Below are 17,567 nucleotides of genomic sequence, written 5' to 3'. Positions count from 1 at the left end.
ACATTTCAAGAATCACTGGCGGTCTACTCATCTGATTAGACCTAACAACGAGAGCCTAAAAAAGGAAGCAAAGGTCCAATACCTAGGGGCATGCATATTTCGTTTTTGACGAAAAAACGAAATTTGAAAAAACACATTGTAGTGTTAATTTTTCATGTTTTTGAAAGGTGTGAGATGCATTTTGTGACCATGTTTTGTCACGAAATAATGCGAAATGAACTGCAAAAAGCGAAATTAACTCTTAAACACGAAATTTAGGGTTTATTCACCGACGCAACACCTTCTGAGGTCTGAATTATCCTGAGAGTTATGCAATTCTCGGAAAATTGATTAATTCTGCTGTTAATATTGAAGAAGCAAAAATGGACTCTGTTACACAGAAATAAACTTAATACTCTGATAACTACATAAATGTGCTATTAGAAGTGAAATGTTAATTCACTGGAATAAGTGTAGTTTTTAAATCAAATTTAGGATTATATTTACAATTTTTAAACCAAAATGTATTTTTATATACCACTTTTCATCCAATTTTTCACCACTATAACCCCGATATTGTATTTTATTTACCGCTTTTGAACCTGAAATTGACTCTGTTTTTGTACCGAAATTTTGCTTTTTTATTTATCAAAAATATGTGCCTCTACCAATACCATAAAATTGACATTGATTATTTTATGTATGTATTTATTTATGAAATAAGTTTTGGCTTCAGTACTGTGGACCTGTTACCTGTTTTAGGCTGTATCTCCCCAGTTCAGTATTTCATTTTTATTTTTGAAATCACTAAAAAGTACCTCACCAGCTTTACAGAAAGCTTCCTTGAAAACCTCTCCATCTACAAATTATTTCTTATGTTTGATAAGAATGGCTGCGACCATAAAGGATGCTAAGGTAACCAACTGCCTTTGACCTACTGCCAGTTTTCGTAAAAATGGACTCTTGGGCAATCATCTTTGACTTCAGGTCAGAAACTCTGGCTCTTCGAATTTCACTACCTGCAGGAAATTCTGCAGCAAATTTCTGGTGGAAATGTCTTTCTACATTAGCCTTTTTAGGGAGTGCAACAGTTGCGTTACAAAGACAGACACACTTATCTTTCACCATAATAAATAAGAACTCTTGCTCCCATTCACTATGATAGTGGCAAGTGTTTTGTTTATTCTTACCTGGTTCACTCATGACTTGGCAGCTTGTAGCACGACTAATAAACTGCCGACAGCAGCCTCACAGCGAGTTTACAGTCTTACGATCGCGAACTTTCAACATACGTCACAGCGTTCCACAGGGTTGCGAATAACTACCTACTGGCCCAGTATTTTGTGCGAACAATGTTGCATGTAACAATGTAATCAAACCGGTCTTGTCGCTAACAACAATGTAGTGTAGGAGAAGAAAGCTTTCGATCGCCCATTGTTCAGTCCTTCAATAACGAATTGTTGGTTACTCCGAACGGAGAAGGCAAAGAATATTTACATTTTTTATAGTTAATTATTATAAGATTCAACAAAGAAAGAAATTAACTGTTACAACAAAGCTCTTTTCCTGATACAACAGTTGAAAATACAGAAGGGTAAGTAATACATTTTTTTGTGACTGCATAATAAAATCCGTATACAGTAGACTCGCAATTATCTGAGCTAATTGGGACCGAGACTACCTCGGATACGGAAAAACTCAAATAATACGGAGATAATGTGCTAATAGGTCGTAAATGACGAAACAACACTTAAAACTGTATAGTAATAATTTATTACTACAAGGGTTGATCAAATGAAAAGGTACAAAACGACACTGTCAGTGTAAATGAATACTTTATTCAAAGTATCCTCCATAGGCTTGAGCACATTGATCCCATTGATGAACGAGCCGAATGATTCCTTTTTCCCAGAATTCCTTTGCCTGTGACGCGACCCAGTCCTTCACAGCGTCCTTGAGTTCATCGTCCGAGGTGAAGCACTTTCCTTTGAGATGCTTTTTCAGGGGACCAAACACATGGAAGTCACAGGGGGATAAGTCCGGACTGTAGGGCAGATGGTCTAGCTGCTCCCACTTGAACCTGGCCAGTTCCGCGTGTGTGACCCTGGAGACGTGTGTTATCATTGAGCAGAACCACACCCTCCATGAGCAGCCCCGGTCATTTGTTCTTGATGGACCTGCGTAGGCTGCGGAGTGTCTCACAGTACATCACATCCGGCGATGAATATCAGCCGGTTTAACACCTTCCGCTGTCAGAAAACGGATAACGCCTCGCTGCTCGTCAACAGTCGAATTTGCCAATGTTAACGCCATCCTGTCCGAACACGCACTGCCACGTCACTTGGACAGCGCTCTGTATCGGAGCCTCTGCTCTCTCCTGCGCATGCGCGTTCTCCTGCATGCTCTGATGCCGCGTGGCGAATCCAATCGCACCCCTACATATTATGCTACGTTCTCCCATCGCGGCATCGGTATTATATAAACGATTCCGTTGTTACGACGTTTCGTACCTTTTTCATTTGATCAACCCTTGTAGTACAACATAAATGAGAAGATTACTTTTTCAAAAAGTCTTTCATAGTTTTGGACACACCTTTTCCGTTTGCCACTCATACTACATTACTGGCTTAGAATAGGCCTATACACAGATTTAAACACCACCGTAACATTCGGATACACCGACAATATAACGAACACGGTGACTTGACTCCAACTTAGTAGTAAACAAACAGGGGGTGCATTCTGAAGTGCGATGTTTTCCAACCACTCCCTCGGTTAATCACGAGTCTACTGTAATATGACAGAGCACCGCGGGCTACCTCTCGTGGCTTGCCGGTCAACTGGTAGACCCCGGTCAACGCGTTGGCCACCCTTGTTGTAGAGTATAGGTAAAATACTCGAGTCACAGATCTCTTTTTGTTTCTCTAGGAATTAAGGGTCACGGGTTCAAATCCGAAACTCTCGTAAGTCGTTCAAATACATTGAGTATGGAGTTTAGTAAGATTAATAATTTTGTTTCAAAATGTTCGCAAAAATTTATTTGGTGTGGAATTCGACAAATGTTTCCAGGAAATATATTGATATTTCCTTTTTATTTCTGGCACTGAAGTATACTTTTCAGAGATGAGAATTATTTCAAAGCACTAACTTTACAGTTGATCTAGGCTTGTAAAAAGTCTGCAATTATTTTGAAACTAATTTATATAACATATCCTTGATTATTATTACATTCACTCTAAGTAATTATTTCTATTATTATTTAAAAAGCAATAGGAACATTTATCAATTTGGATCGAAAAATACTTAAAATAAAATGTTGTCGTATTCCAACAGAAAGTATTTACAATGAATGTGCTGATCAGGTCTCGGAAGTTGATGAAGAATATGTTTTTTTCTGAGCCTTCAAAACAATTCTAAACCTGATATCGGTCCGTTTCCTTTCAGATAGAACCAGACAAAAACGTTTTTATTATTATTCTTTAAATTTGTCTGCTTTTTTTAATGTCATTTTCAGTATTTTGTCCTTTGTGTCTTCTTTTTTTTCTCCTTCCTTGTTTCGTGAATTTTAAATGCATTTGCTTTTCAAATACTTTTGCAGTGCGAATAGTATATTAGGCCATTTTTTTTAAAAAATAATTTTAATTTCATTCTTCTTCTTCTGTTGCACTCCAGTCCTTAATAGGTCCAAGGCTTCCCCAATCCTCTCCTATCCAAGGCTGTTCTCTTCCAGTTCCTAGTTCTCAATAGTTGTACTGCATGTGCTCCAACCACTACTTCCCATCTGTTTCTGGGACTCCCTACGGACTTGCCTCCCAACATTTCCTTGCATCACCTTCTTGGGGATTTGGCTATCATCCATCCTGATTACATGTTCTGTCCACTCTAACCTTTTAGCTCTTATATAAGTTGAGATTGGGGACATCTTTGTAAAGTTCAAATAATTTCTGATGGGTTCTTATTCTCTAACTATCTTGCACTCTTATTGGTCCAAATATTTTCCATTCAAACAAGTCCACCATTTTGTCTGAGCTTTGATTAAATGTCGATATTTCACTACCGTATATCATTATACTACGAATTAGGGTTTTATACAAAGTTACTTTGACTCTATGGTTGACTACATGATATTTAATCAGTGGTAGTAATGAGAAGTATGCTTTATTGGCTCTTTGTATTATTGTCATTCTACAGGTCAACAACTTCTGAGCCGTAGTGATGACTAAGCTATTTTTCCTATCTGGTTTCTGCACCTGTCACGTGGTATCTGCCTGCTGCAATTGAGATAGCTGTCTGGAATTTAAGGTTTACAACTCTTGGATGAAATCAACGCAGTTTCCATGAATCTGAACAAATATTTCGTGAAGTGCTTAATATTTCGGGAAGTGCTTCTCACATTCTGAAAAAGTTCCTGCTGTTGTTGGGAATCGATCTTAGGACCCCTGTCACACAAGTCGAGTTTGTTACCATTACACCACAGACACTTGACATTTAGTTTTAAGAAAAACATTCCACTGCAAAGGTATTTTTGAAAAAAAGGTATCGTATTCGTATTCACCATTATGTAAAACATGTTGGGATACTCTTGGATGTGCAAATATTGCCTTTGTTTCTTCAGTTCGAAGTACTGGCAAACTGAGAAAGAAGAGCATCAAAGCACAATCCTTTCCAATCTGACAAGTGGGAAAAGTGAAATTATTCATGTATATTGATTGACAGAAAGGGAGGGAAAAAGACTGGGTATTTACAATTTCTTTTTGAGTCATTTGAGATATACGGATACGAGAAGTTGTTAAATTAAAAGACCTAAATATTGGATTATCATTCTTCACACTGTATATTGAGTGCTAGTGGTGTCTTGGTGTAGTGGTAACGTACTCGACTTGTGTGACAAGGGTCGTAAGATCGATTCCCAACCCCAGCAGAAACTTTTCAGAAGGGGAAAATCGTAACAGAATATTTCTTCAGATTCATGGAAATGACGTTGGTTTCTTCCAAGAGTTGAAACCTTAAATTTCAGACAGCTATCTCAATTGCAGGAGACCATCATATACCATGTGATAGGTGCAGAAACCAGATAGGAAAAATAGGTTAGTCATCACTAGGGCTCGGAAGTTGATGACCAGTAGAATGACATTAAATATTAAAAATTGCCTAAAATAGTTTCCGCGCTGGGAATGAAAGCTTGATTTTTAAATAAAATTAAATAGAGTAGTTGAATAATTCGATAAAACCCACTTTTGGTTGGTTAAACTACTAAACAACTGAAGCAAAGAGATAATTGAGCTTCCTCTACTTTAATTTCAAAGTTACATAACTTTCTGTTCCTGTATAAATCATTCACCTCCTTTGAGAATGGATCTTCTACAATGCAGTAGACGACCAGCAACTGAAAATACAGTTATGTTTGACATACATAAGATTATATTTTTTAAAAAATATTGTGTATAATTTTTACTTTAGTCCTCTTCCGTGGGAGGGCATAAGAAAAAAAAAATACTGAAAATGAAAATATACCAAAAAACGGCCTACAAATGAAAAATAATAAAAATATTTTTATCTGGTTCTATCTGAAGGAAAACTGACAGATATCAGGTTTTGAATTGTTTTGAAGACTCAGAAAAAAATGATTCTTCATCAACTTCCGAGTCCTAGTCAGCACATTCATTGTAAATACTTTCTGTTAGAATATGACAACAATTAGGTATTTTTCAATCCAAATTGATGAAAGTTCCTATTGCCTCTTAAATAATAATAGAAAGAATTACTTAGAGTTATGACGTTTTTTAGCACTTTAGGCGTAATACAACAATAATACACGTCACTTTGCTTCGGTAAAACACAACCTGGGATAAAGAAATAAGATACTTACAAATTTTTGATTTCAGCTTCCACCATCTTTTTTCTCAGTCGTTCTCATCATAATTTTTTTTACCTTATTCTTTATTGATATTTTTTCTTTCCAGAATCGAATACAAGTGGACATAATTTCTACAAAGTTTTATATTAACAAATTTGAATAGTTTTTTTGACAATATTGTCTGATAATAACTTATTATTGAATAATTTGAAATAAAATAGGTTTTTTTTAAAAAAAATCGCTACTATGTTGGGATATGTTTGCTATGGTGAACAATAGATGGCTCTGGACTTGAGTATTTTTCTAACATTTTTCTTTATTGTTTCTGAATGTTTTACTGTGGTGGAAATTAGTTAATTTCTTGATCTCTTTTTACAGGATTTATAATTTTATTTGAAATTGAGAAGATAAACCACATGTAGGAAGATAACAAAGTTTAATTTCTAATTGCCATAAAGAAAAATGTATGTAATTTCTTTTTATAGAAGTAATAAGAAAGCTAAATTTTTCTTGCCAAATTGCTTTTATATCAATATTATGATGATATTGATATATGGCGCTCAACAAGGGTTTGAACTACATGAACCTGAATGTCCCAAACCATCCACTGCACAACTCAACCAAGACATTTTACATGAAATTTTAAAATGTACATAAGTATGAAATTTTTCTTGTACAAATGATATAATTACAATTTGTTTTTTGAATATCCTGAACTTTTCTGTTTTGTTTTGAAACATTTACCTAAATAAATTTATTTCACAATGATTTTTTAGTTTTACTATGTTTATATGGAAACATACAAAGGCAAAATGATATTTGATGTGAAATTATGAAATGAACCCATATTTTTTTTTTATATGCTAGCTTAATAGCATAATGCTATAAAAACAAGAATAGCAAATATGGTATAATACCTGAGTGAATGACTAATTTGCAATGACAATATGCAACAATCATATTACAAAATAGTAGTAAGTTCTACAAGAAATTTTTAACGAAATTCAGTAGGAAGCACTTTGCTACTTCCAATCTTAATGCAATACAAGAAATAGTACAAACTCTTCATTTGTGAGCAAGATGCATATATATATATATATATAAATATATTTATTTTTGCTGACCTCACATTGTCAACATGAATAAAATAAGTTTAAGGAATGAATATTATGTATGAAATATATTTTCAACTGAGCGTGTGGACACCACATGTCCTTCAAATGCCAATTATACCTGAACATGGACAAAAGAAGCATATTGAAGGAGCATACAAATTTTACCTTCAGCAGTAACTAATTAAACACTGGGCATATTCTTTTACATGTAGTGTGTGGAATGCCATATCGGCGCAATACCACCTTATTAATCTTGCAAATTTAAAATTTTGGTTATTTGCTCTTGCATATATTATGCTGAGTATTAACTATGAGTGAAAGCACAAAATTTGTTAACTGGTTATTCCGACTATTCACATACCATCAGTGTTTATGCTCATTGCATACCAAGATTGAATATTCAAAAATTAAGGTTGCATACCTTAACTATTCACAAAGAACAAAACATTTAAGGAAAATCTATCTCCGATGAGCTAGGTACAACTTACATTATACTGGAAAATAAATATTATGTGATTTTATAACATTACCTTGAGAAATCTAAGGGTATCACATATACATTTTCATCACATTTAATATATCACTCTACAGAGCTTACGCATCTACATATATATCAAGTTACAAAATATTACCAAATTATGTCTGAATAATTAGAAAAATTAAACAAAGTCAGTATACTTAAGCTAAAATGGGATTGCATTGATTAAAGTGATTATTTCAATGAACCAGACAAATTACCGTCTAAATAAGAAATACAATTTCTTTTTATTATTATTTTATACCATAAATATTGTTACGCCAAATGCCGTGCATCTACAATACTGCCACAGCAACTTTATAAAATCAAATTTTTATTTATATGTTTGTATCTATGTTGTACTAATTAAGCATGAACCACGAGTGAAATATTAGACCTAATTGACCACTCAATTTCAAGATTGAATATTCAAAGTACAGTACATCACATGAGACACTAAATACCTTGCATGTGAATGAGATACTGACCAAAGTAATAAAATACTGTAAATATAACTCACTATCTAGAAGTCAAACATTACCCTAATTACTATAATGTCTTTGAAATATTTGTCTTTAACAGAGATGTGGACACCAAATTGATCTTTACAAATGTAAAGAAAATAAATGTATTTATTTTGCAGCTGACTGTACCAATAGCGATTTAAGGTTTTGCCAGCAAAGCAGTTTATGTTACATCAACATACCTAGATGTATGCACATATAGAGATATACATGAACATACATACACACTTATCATCTCTAATATTTTAATGTACTACCTACCACTCAACTTCTTATTAAAACATAATTCATAGTACACTTATGAGAAAACAAAAGTAGTTAAGTTACTATACATAAGCTTCAATGGCATTACATTGCATGCAAATGGTTAATTCTACGATTTAAACAATCCAATCACTGCATTATGGCAGTACTAGGAAATTTTTGTACTGTTCTGGTTTCATCACGTTAATATGCTGAACATGGACAAGAAAAATAGTGTTGCAGTGCATGTTACTTAACATTTTCTTTTAACATATTACCTTGCACTTAACTTTTATATATATATATATATATATATATATATATATATATATATATATATATATATATAGACACACACACACACACACACACATTTATAAAAGACTTATGAAAGAACAAGACCACATGTTTCACTATAAATCACTTTTGAAAGAATTACAATATATATATACACATCTGGTTAATTTCACAAAGCACACTATTGACATTAAGGCAATACTAAGAATTTCGTGTGTGTGTTTTCGGATCCAAGATTGTCTGTATTGTTGCCTTTATGATCACCTTGCTTCTTCATTTTCACTTTTTTCTTTTGTGTCTCGTCGTCTTTATTTTCTGTTTGCTCGGAACTTGCAGAACAAATTCCTTCATCTTCCGTACTGGTTGTAACATGCTTTACCTTAAAAGTTTTCCACTTTGTGTGTCTTCTGACATCTTCACTAAGCATTGGTAAGGTAAGTCTTTATCTTCTATGAAATACGCCTTCTCACTGTCAGAACTTCTACATCCAGCTTCCCTTCTCAATTTCTTTTTTCGCTTTTTCTTCTTTCTACTTTTTACTTTCTTCACCATTTTCTCTTGTTTGTGACTATCTGAGGAGTCGTTACTACTACTGGATATCTTGGAGCTGACAATCTTAAGTTGCTTTACATCATGTGTTTGATTTTGAGAAAAGTACGTAGAATTGTTCTTATTCAAACTGTTCTGATGATGTACGTTTACTTCCATAAATTCAAGCAAGCTTGCATTAATTTTACTACTCTCCTTAAGAGTCTCTTTAATTTCACTTAAGGCGTTAACCATACACTTGTTGCTTTGTTCCACATTGTTTTTACCTTCTATTTCTAAATCAAAACTTGGTTTGAGTTGGTGTTTTAAGTCCACTTTATGCACAGTAAGGCTAATCGGGACTGGACCTACAGTTTAAAGTGGGATCCGAACCACTTGTGCCTCCACCGGGTATCGAACCCGGGACCCCTCGATTACAAGGTAATGACGCTACCACTGCGCCATGGGGGAGGCCCTAAATCAAAACTGTTTGTGGCAATAACTACACCTGAAGGTGGACATGCATCATTTTCTGGGCACAAGAATTTACATACCTCCTCTATGTCTGTTGCATTGCTGTGTCCTTCTTGCTCAATTTGGATTTTTGATTGGCTAACTGCTTCCGTGTCTAACTGACTAATAAGTGCAGACGTAGGAATCAAGATTGGTGAGTCATCCAATAGATTTCTTGAAGTACCTCTGTCTAGCATGCATCTCCCTTGTTTTTCTTCTAATTCTCCTAATCTTTTCTTAACACTCCCTAATTCTTGCAAAAACATTGATGTGGTTCCATTTTCACTTTTATTTAAAATCTTTCTCACTACCTCTTTGGTGTCTGCTAACTCCTTTCGAACTTCACTAATTGAGGAAGAGTTGTGCTGGATCATTTTTCTACTCTCCTCATTTTTCTTTTCCATTATGTCAACATTTAGCTTTACACAGGTGGTTTTCCTGTTTTGTTTATCTATCTTCTTATCTGACTTTTCACTCCTCTGACTACACTCCACTCTGTACTGTGCTAAATCCTTTTGCATTTGTTTCATTTCACTTTTCAATTCCCCTACCTTTTGATCTAAACTTCTTTCTAGACTAACTTTTGTGTCCATTATCAATGCCATTATTTTATCTAGTTTCTTCTCCATTTTGTTGTGATTTTCCTTTTATACACTTGCACTGAACTCACCTGCCTAGTTCTTTGTTCAGTATAAGTCTTGCACATGCAATTTATCTTATGTCATTTATCCCTTCTAAGTCTCATAATCTTATTTACGACGTTTTTAAGCACTTTAGCCGTAATACAACAATAATACACGTCACTTTGCTTCGGTAAAACACAACCTGGGATAAAGAAATAAGATACTTACAAATTTTTGATTTCAGCTTCCACCAACTTTTTTCTCAGTCGTGCTCATAATAATTTTTTTACCTCATTCTTTCTTTATTGATATTTTTTCTTTCCAGAATCGAATACAAGTGGACATAATTTCTACAAAGTTTTATATTAACAAATTTGAATAGTTTTTTTGACAATATTGTCTGATAATAACGTATTATTGAATAATTTGAAATAAAATAGGTTTTTTAAAAAAAATTGCTACTATGTTGGGATATGTTTGCTATGGTGAACAATAGATGGCTCTGGACTTGAGTATTTTTCTAACATTTTTCTTTATTGTTTCTGAATGTTTTACTGTGGTGGAAATTAGTTAATTTCTTGATCTCTTTTTACAGGATTTATAATTTTATTTGAAATTGAGAAGATAAACCACATGTAGGAAGATAACAAAGTTTAATTTCTAATTGCCATAAAGAAAAATGTATGTAATTTCTTTTTATAGAAGTAATAAGAAAGCTAAATTTTTCTTGCCAAATGGCTTTTATATCAATATTATGATGATATTGATACAGAGTGAATGGTAATAATAATCAAAGATATGTTATATAAATTAGTTTCAAAATAATTGCAGACTTTTTACATGTAGCATGCCTAGATTGAGTGTAAAGTTAGTGCTTTGAAATAAATTTTATCTCTGAAAAGTATACTTAAGTGCCAGAATTAAAAAGCAAATATATTGAGCTGCTGGAAACATTTGTCGAATTCCACACCAAATTAATTTTTGTGAACATTTTGAAACAAAATTATTCAACTTAATTACTAAACTCCATACTTGATGTATTTGAACGACTTACAACGAGAGTTTCAGATTTGAACCCGCAACCCTTAATTCCTATTGAAAGAAAAACAGATATGAGATGCGAGTACTTTACCGATACTGTACAACATCGCTTGTAGCAAATGACTTGAAACCTTGGTTAATTTGTTGTTTTAAGTTCACTTAATGCACAGTAAGGCTAATCGGGACTGGACCTATAGTTTAAAGTGGGATCTGAACCAATTGTGCCTCAACCGGGTATCGAACCTGGGACCGCTTGATTACAAGGCAAGACTCGAAATGTGTTGATGGTCACGCAAGCTACCACTTTTCTATGTGACGGAACAGATTTTTGCTGCAAATTGCGAGAATTATTAATTTTAGCTCATTGCACAGTACTTTGCAAAGTGTTATATTTGATATTCATAAACACTTTGTAATTATGCCATTTTGTGTTCGAACTTGAGAGCGATTTCCTCCAGGTGTGCCACTAGCGAGTACAGTGTTTCCAATCTCGCAACAGTTTGTCTGATTCCAATTTTAACACACCGAATGGCAAGTATTCTCTAAAATTATTTCTCATACTTATGCTTTCATTTTTTTCTATTAATATGTTGGTTTAATATAGTTTTTGACTTCATGTTATAAACAAGAATGTAAATCTTTCACCAAAGGGTTTGTTGTCTGGTAGAGGGACCTGTAGTAAAGTTGGCTACTCTCTGCTGCTGCACAAGAGCTATGTTGCCAAATTAACGATTTCTGGACTTAGAAATCTTCCAGGGAGGTCAGGTAACATTTGGAGAATTGTACATTGTTGTGAGAGGGACCTGATACTCAACCTGGCCTTTTCTTGAATTATAGTCAATGTTTGATTATAATTTGTATTGTATAATAATATGGGTAAATACTGAACCTAGTAAGATGATTTTAATTGTGCAATTATCTGTTTAAACATTTGTCTAGGAACTGGGAGAGTTTTGAGAGTGGATACTAGAAGCCCAAAGAAACTGGAAGGTGTATTCTATTGCTATCCACGGTCTGTGAGAACAGTTTGTCACCACCCATTGCAGGAGCAGTATTTCTTAACGGCCTCAGGTTTGGGGTGAGTGTCATGAACTAATGTTGTGTGGGATTCTTTGTGGAATTTATAGGACAAATTTCCTCCCTCAGCAAAAAAAAAAAAAATCCTATTGTTGTAAGTGTATAATGAGCATTGCACTTGTTAGTGTATACAGTAAAACCTTGTTAATCCAGACAAATGGGGGGGATAAGTTGACTGGATTAACTTAAATAACCTAAAAGAACAGTAGAAAGTGCATTAAAACTTCGTTTATAGCAACAAAACCCATTTATTATTGTGTATTTAAAAGGCATAGGCCTAAATACACTATACAGCACAGTAAAATGTAAAGCAATACTGTACGTACAATGCAGTACGTACATTCGCGATTCCATTTGCCTACTAGCCACATTTAAAATCTTGCATTCTGCTTTTTTTTTTCCTGTCCGGATTAAGCGAAGTCCGGCTTATCGAGGTTTAACTGTACTTCTGAGTGTATTTTGAAAATGTTACTGTATGTCTGATCTGTATGGGTATTCAAAAGTATTAGTTCAGATTTAGCCTCCAATCCTTGTCCATCCTATTCTGGAACCCAAGTGTTCCTTAGAGATGTGTGAAATCCTACATTTCTGGAAATGGCAAACTGCATGAAAACTGTGTTAAAAAATTGAATTGAAGGAAGATAGTATTGTACATTATTTTGACCTTTTTCACATGACAGAATAACAGTTGACTTATTTAACTTAAATAATTGATACTATTTGTATTTCTCTTTTCATTTACAAGAGAAAGATTATCAACAATAAATGCAAAATATTTTGATTGATTAATTTATAAATACACAGTCTTGCAAAATAAAAAAAAAGAAGGTAAGAATGGCATGAAAATTAAAAGTTTAAAATACTGTCATCTTCGATTTCACATTGTTGTGAGGGAGGGAGTAATCCTTGCCCGAAATGTAGGTCGTGATGAAATAAGTATGTTCACGCCAACTGCTAGGAGTATGCACAATGAAGAGAGTATGGAATTGTTTCAATTGGTATAACTCTGCTAGCAGGTTGTGTGAGCATTATTTCAGGATGAAAATGCAACTGTAGTGGAATCCCGTTTTTTATGTTCTTGGATTGTACATTTTCCTACATTACCCTTGAGAGGCGGATGGTCGAATGTCCGACCACCGCAGGTATTACTGTTGACGATGAATGGTTGGTTGACCTGTAAACCAGCAGTATGCAGCAGCTATTAATGCATCATTTCTTGAAAACTACACAATATTTTAGTTCTATCTTTTTCATTCTTTAGTATACATACGAAGGTATGACATACTTGAATTACAAATCAATACATCCATTGTTACTAATATTAACAAGCGACATTTCAAAAAGTCCTTTCTATCCCTTTATTACCCCATAATATTATGGGATAAATTTATATAAATCTTCTAAACTTTGCATTTGAAAAATTTAAATTCTACATACATGTAGGAATGAGTAAAAAAGCAACATTTTAAGTAACGTATGACAATTAAGTTTCTCTGGGGTGGGGAGGAGAGGGGTAGCAAAGGGGGGCAGAAATTTATGCAAAATTTCCAAATGCCGTAATTTCCGTTTTTTTTTTTTTTTTTTTGCAAAGTTGGGGCATGGGAATTACATATGCTGTAGTGTGTTCTTTGTTGTGCTTCCCTCCAAATTTAGTCCATCAAGTGTCCATAGGGCCAATGAAAAAAGCGAAATTCCAGAAAGATTGCAACACTGTTGCTTTACACAATGTTGTTAATTTTTTTAGCTAATATAAGAAGTATTAGTCTGAACGAAACTTGCCATGGTTGTAGGAATGTACCACTGCTACATACTACTTTTTTCAGTCACTTCGGTCTATTGAGAGGGTACAGGTATACCATTTTTTTAAATTGAAATTTTCTTCTTAATGTAACACTCATTTTATACAATGTACAAATTCTGCCTTCGCCAAAATCCCTATCTTTAAGAAAGGAAACAAAACTGTTTTCATCTCTTTGTGACAATTAGTTCTCGAGATTCAATTTTTTTTGTACTTTGCCACAAGTTTGAAAAGATTCTGTCCTCTGAGGCTTTCCAAGCATGCAAGGTTCCATCCACTAAAGATATGCAATTACTTTTCATTGTCCCAAGAAATCAACATGTCAGAATTTTTCCACCTTGTATTAAGATTTTCACATTAGTGTCTTGAAAACGTAACACTGAGGTTCCACTGCAGTTAGTTACATTTTAAAGTTACAGTGTATGTAATTCCCATGTTATGTTATTGCAAATGGATGTAAGTAATTGCTGATGTTAAAAAAATGTTAACATACTCCATTCTTTGTAGGTTAGTAGATATTTGGGACCAGAGGTATTTCAATAAGAGAAATCCTAAGAGTGTGAGCACTATGCCCCATAAGAAAAGCATGTCTAGTGCATTATTTTCGCCAATTTCCGGAAGTTACGTTTTAACAACTTGCATGGACCATCGACTTCGACTGTATGATACATCCAATTTGGCTGTAAAGAACCCAAATGGTAAGTTTGACTTCTTGTATTTCTTTGTAATTGTAATCTTGTATTCACATGTGTAGTCAGCATGATCAAGACAATAAACCTTCTTTATAAAAATATATGACTATTGTTAGAGCCACTCAAGATTCCAGTACACAAACTGGGATCAAAAGTGATATAAAAATTGACATTTTGGTGTTAAAATAGTGAATAGAACACAAAATTTGATTTCAAAACTACACTTATTAAAAAGAAAAAAAATAAATCATCTAATAGCACATTTATATAGTTATCAGAATAAGTATATATTCCTGTGTAAAAAGAGTCCTTTTTTTTTGCTTCTCAAATATTTACAGCAGAATTAATCAATTTTCCGTGATTTGCATAACTACAGGATAATTCCGATTTCAGAAAGTGTCGTGTCGGTAAATAAACTCAAAATTTCGTGTTTGAGTCTATTTCTCATTTGGCAGTTCATTTCGTGACAAAATATGGTATGAAAATGCACCTCACACAGTGGTGTGACTTTTTCAAAGTGTTACCAGCCTTAAGTATTACACTTATGACTGCTAGACATTATCACCCTGCAAAAAGAAAAACATGTCTTCGATCTAGATTTTTGTTCATCTTGTTCTTTTTTTGCAATCTGCACAGTGATTTAGCCACAAACAGTCATTTTATTGAAACAACTTTTTAATTCTTTACATTTTAAACTAGATCTCTTTTCATTGTATTTATACATGTACAAATTATACAAGCACTTCACACTGATTTATCTTTGAACTTAAGTGTGCCTTGGTCATATATACTTTTTTTTTCCAGTGGTGGCAAACATCATACACAATAACTTCACAGGTCGATGGCTAACAACATTCAAAGCAATGTGGCACCCTCACAGGGAGGATACCTTTGTTGTGGGAAGCATGGAAAGACCAAGACAGGTGAGGGTTAAATTTTTATTTTTTAAGAATCGGGGTTAGTCTACTGAACAGAATATCTATGAATTCTTGAAAATTAAACATTCATTGATATTAACCCTAACTTACCCAAGGGGGTTGAGGTGGAGGGCTGTCAGGCCCACCACCTCTATTTTTACGATTTTTCAACTGAAAATTATTTATAGATTGATTTGGTGTTTTATGTCCACTTTATGCACAGTACGGCTAATCGGGACTGGACCTACAGTTTAAAGTGGGATCCGAACCACTTGTACCTCCACCGGATATCGAACTGGGGACCCCTTGAACATTTATTTATAGAAAAATGAAAATAAATGACATTGTTCCCTACAGTGTTCACAATGTTTCTGTATTACTTTTGTTCATAAATACATAAATGTAATGTAAATAGGAGGGAAAATGCACTAGGTGACCTAGCAAGTGCCATGTTTGAATGCATGTTATTTGAGACACTAATTTGGCTTTTTCGTTAACTTGACTGGTACTACCACTGCACCAAAGCTTACAAATATCTGAGATATCAAGTTTCACACCTTGGTTGAGTTGGCATGGAATGACCCCAATGTAAAATTTATCAATACCGATAACTGATATTCTACCAATCCGATATAAAATTCAAAAAAATCATTGAAGAACCTGAATGGTTCATTGACCTCCGTAATAAATGCATGTTTCCAGGTGACGGCAACTCAAAAGAAGTTGCATATTTAGCTGTTTACTTTTTTTAAAACTAGAGCATGGAGATAATTCATAAAAAAGTAACAATTTTTTTTACCGATATGCCTATTTCGGCCAATACCAGTAGAGTACCAATTAATTTGCCCCATCCCTAATATAACTAATAATAAAATGGCACAATATTGCAGTATTTATAGATATGTTGGATCTGTAAAATTTTGTGTTACTTTACCGGTAAACTGATATGCCTACATCAGCTCATACTGATAGAGTAGTGATTTATCTGTCCAATTCCTAATGTGTATGCAGTGGAACCCTGATTTTAAGTTTCCGGATTTAACATTTTCGTGCATTATACATTCGTTCTTGATGGTCCCAACATAGCAAAATGTTATAAAATTTTCCTCAATTTTTACATTTTCCCCCATTTTAAGTTTTTCAGCTTGGTCCACTGAAAAACTCAAAATTGAGGTTTCACTGTATCATAATCTGAATAATATATTCACCTCTTTTAAAAATGTATGTAAATGAATGTTTATTTACCTTAGCAAAAGAAATTGCATAGATAGAAATGCATTTAATGAATTGTATGCTTAGAGACATTTTATATAATTTGTGTTGTCTTTAATATCAGATTGAAATTTTTGGAATCCATGGCCAAATGATACACAAGTTGGATGGAGAAGATTTGTCATCTGTTTGCTCCATTGTTCATTTTCATCCGACATTGCCAGTTGTTGTGGGTGGAAATAGCAGCGGCAGAGTGCATGTCTTCAAGTAAGCCAAAGTAAGTTTTTTCTTCTTTTTTTTCAAACCAATAGTGCTACAAACATTGATATTAATTCAATCAAACAATTATGTCTTGATTTCCTAACCTTCTGGCTCAGTGGCCCAACACATTAAGTGGTTACTCCACCAAGATTTCTGGGTTCATATTCCAGCCTAGGCATGGGTCTTATTTGTGAGTGTCTTATCAGTTTCATCTGATCATCATTCATCACTCGTCCTCCTTGAGCCTCCCCAATGTCATAATGGTGATGGGAGATCCCAGGTTTGATGGCTGCTGGAAGCGCATGATCAGCCAAGAGCAAAAGTGATGCTAAATATAACAAATGCTAATTTGCTAACTTTGTTGCAGATAGAT

The 17,567-nt window shown here is 34.0% G+C and overlaps 1 protein-coding gene across 2 annotated transcripts in view; it reads left to right on the top strand.

Moving 5' to 3' along the window:
- LOC146004450 (WD repeat-containing protein 76-like) overlaps positions 1 to 17,567 on the top strand; it is a 52,919-nt gene that overhangs the window by 31,030 nt on the left and 4,322 nt on the right. For both annotated transcript variants that reach the window (XM_083143312.1, XM_083143307.1), the window contains exons 9-12: positions 12,177 to 12,315; positions 14,620 to 14,810; positions 15,609 to 15,727; positions 17,058 to 17,210. In XM_083143312.1, the coding sequence (XP_082999438.1) occupies positions 12,177 to 12,315; positions 14,620 to 14,810; positions 15,609 to 15,727; positions 17,058 to 17,204 (596 nt within the window). In that variant the 3' untranslated portion in view covers positions 17,205 to 17,210. The remainder of the gene's footprint in view (positions 1 to 12,176; positions 12,316 to 14,619; positions 14,811 to 15,608; positions 15,728 to 17,057; positions 17,211 to 17,567) is intronic.

Source organism: Lepisma saccharinum, chromosome 1, assembly GCF_977018435.1.
Source record: "Lepisma saccharinum chromosome 1, izLepSacc3.1, whole genome shotgun sequence".
In the NCBI taxonomy this organism is placed as follows: Eukaryota; Metazoa; Arthropoda; class Insecta; order Zygentoma; family Lepismatidae; genus Lepisma; species Lepisma saccharinum.
This window is presented reverse-complemented; position numbering and strand designations above follow the sequence as displayed.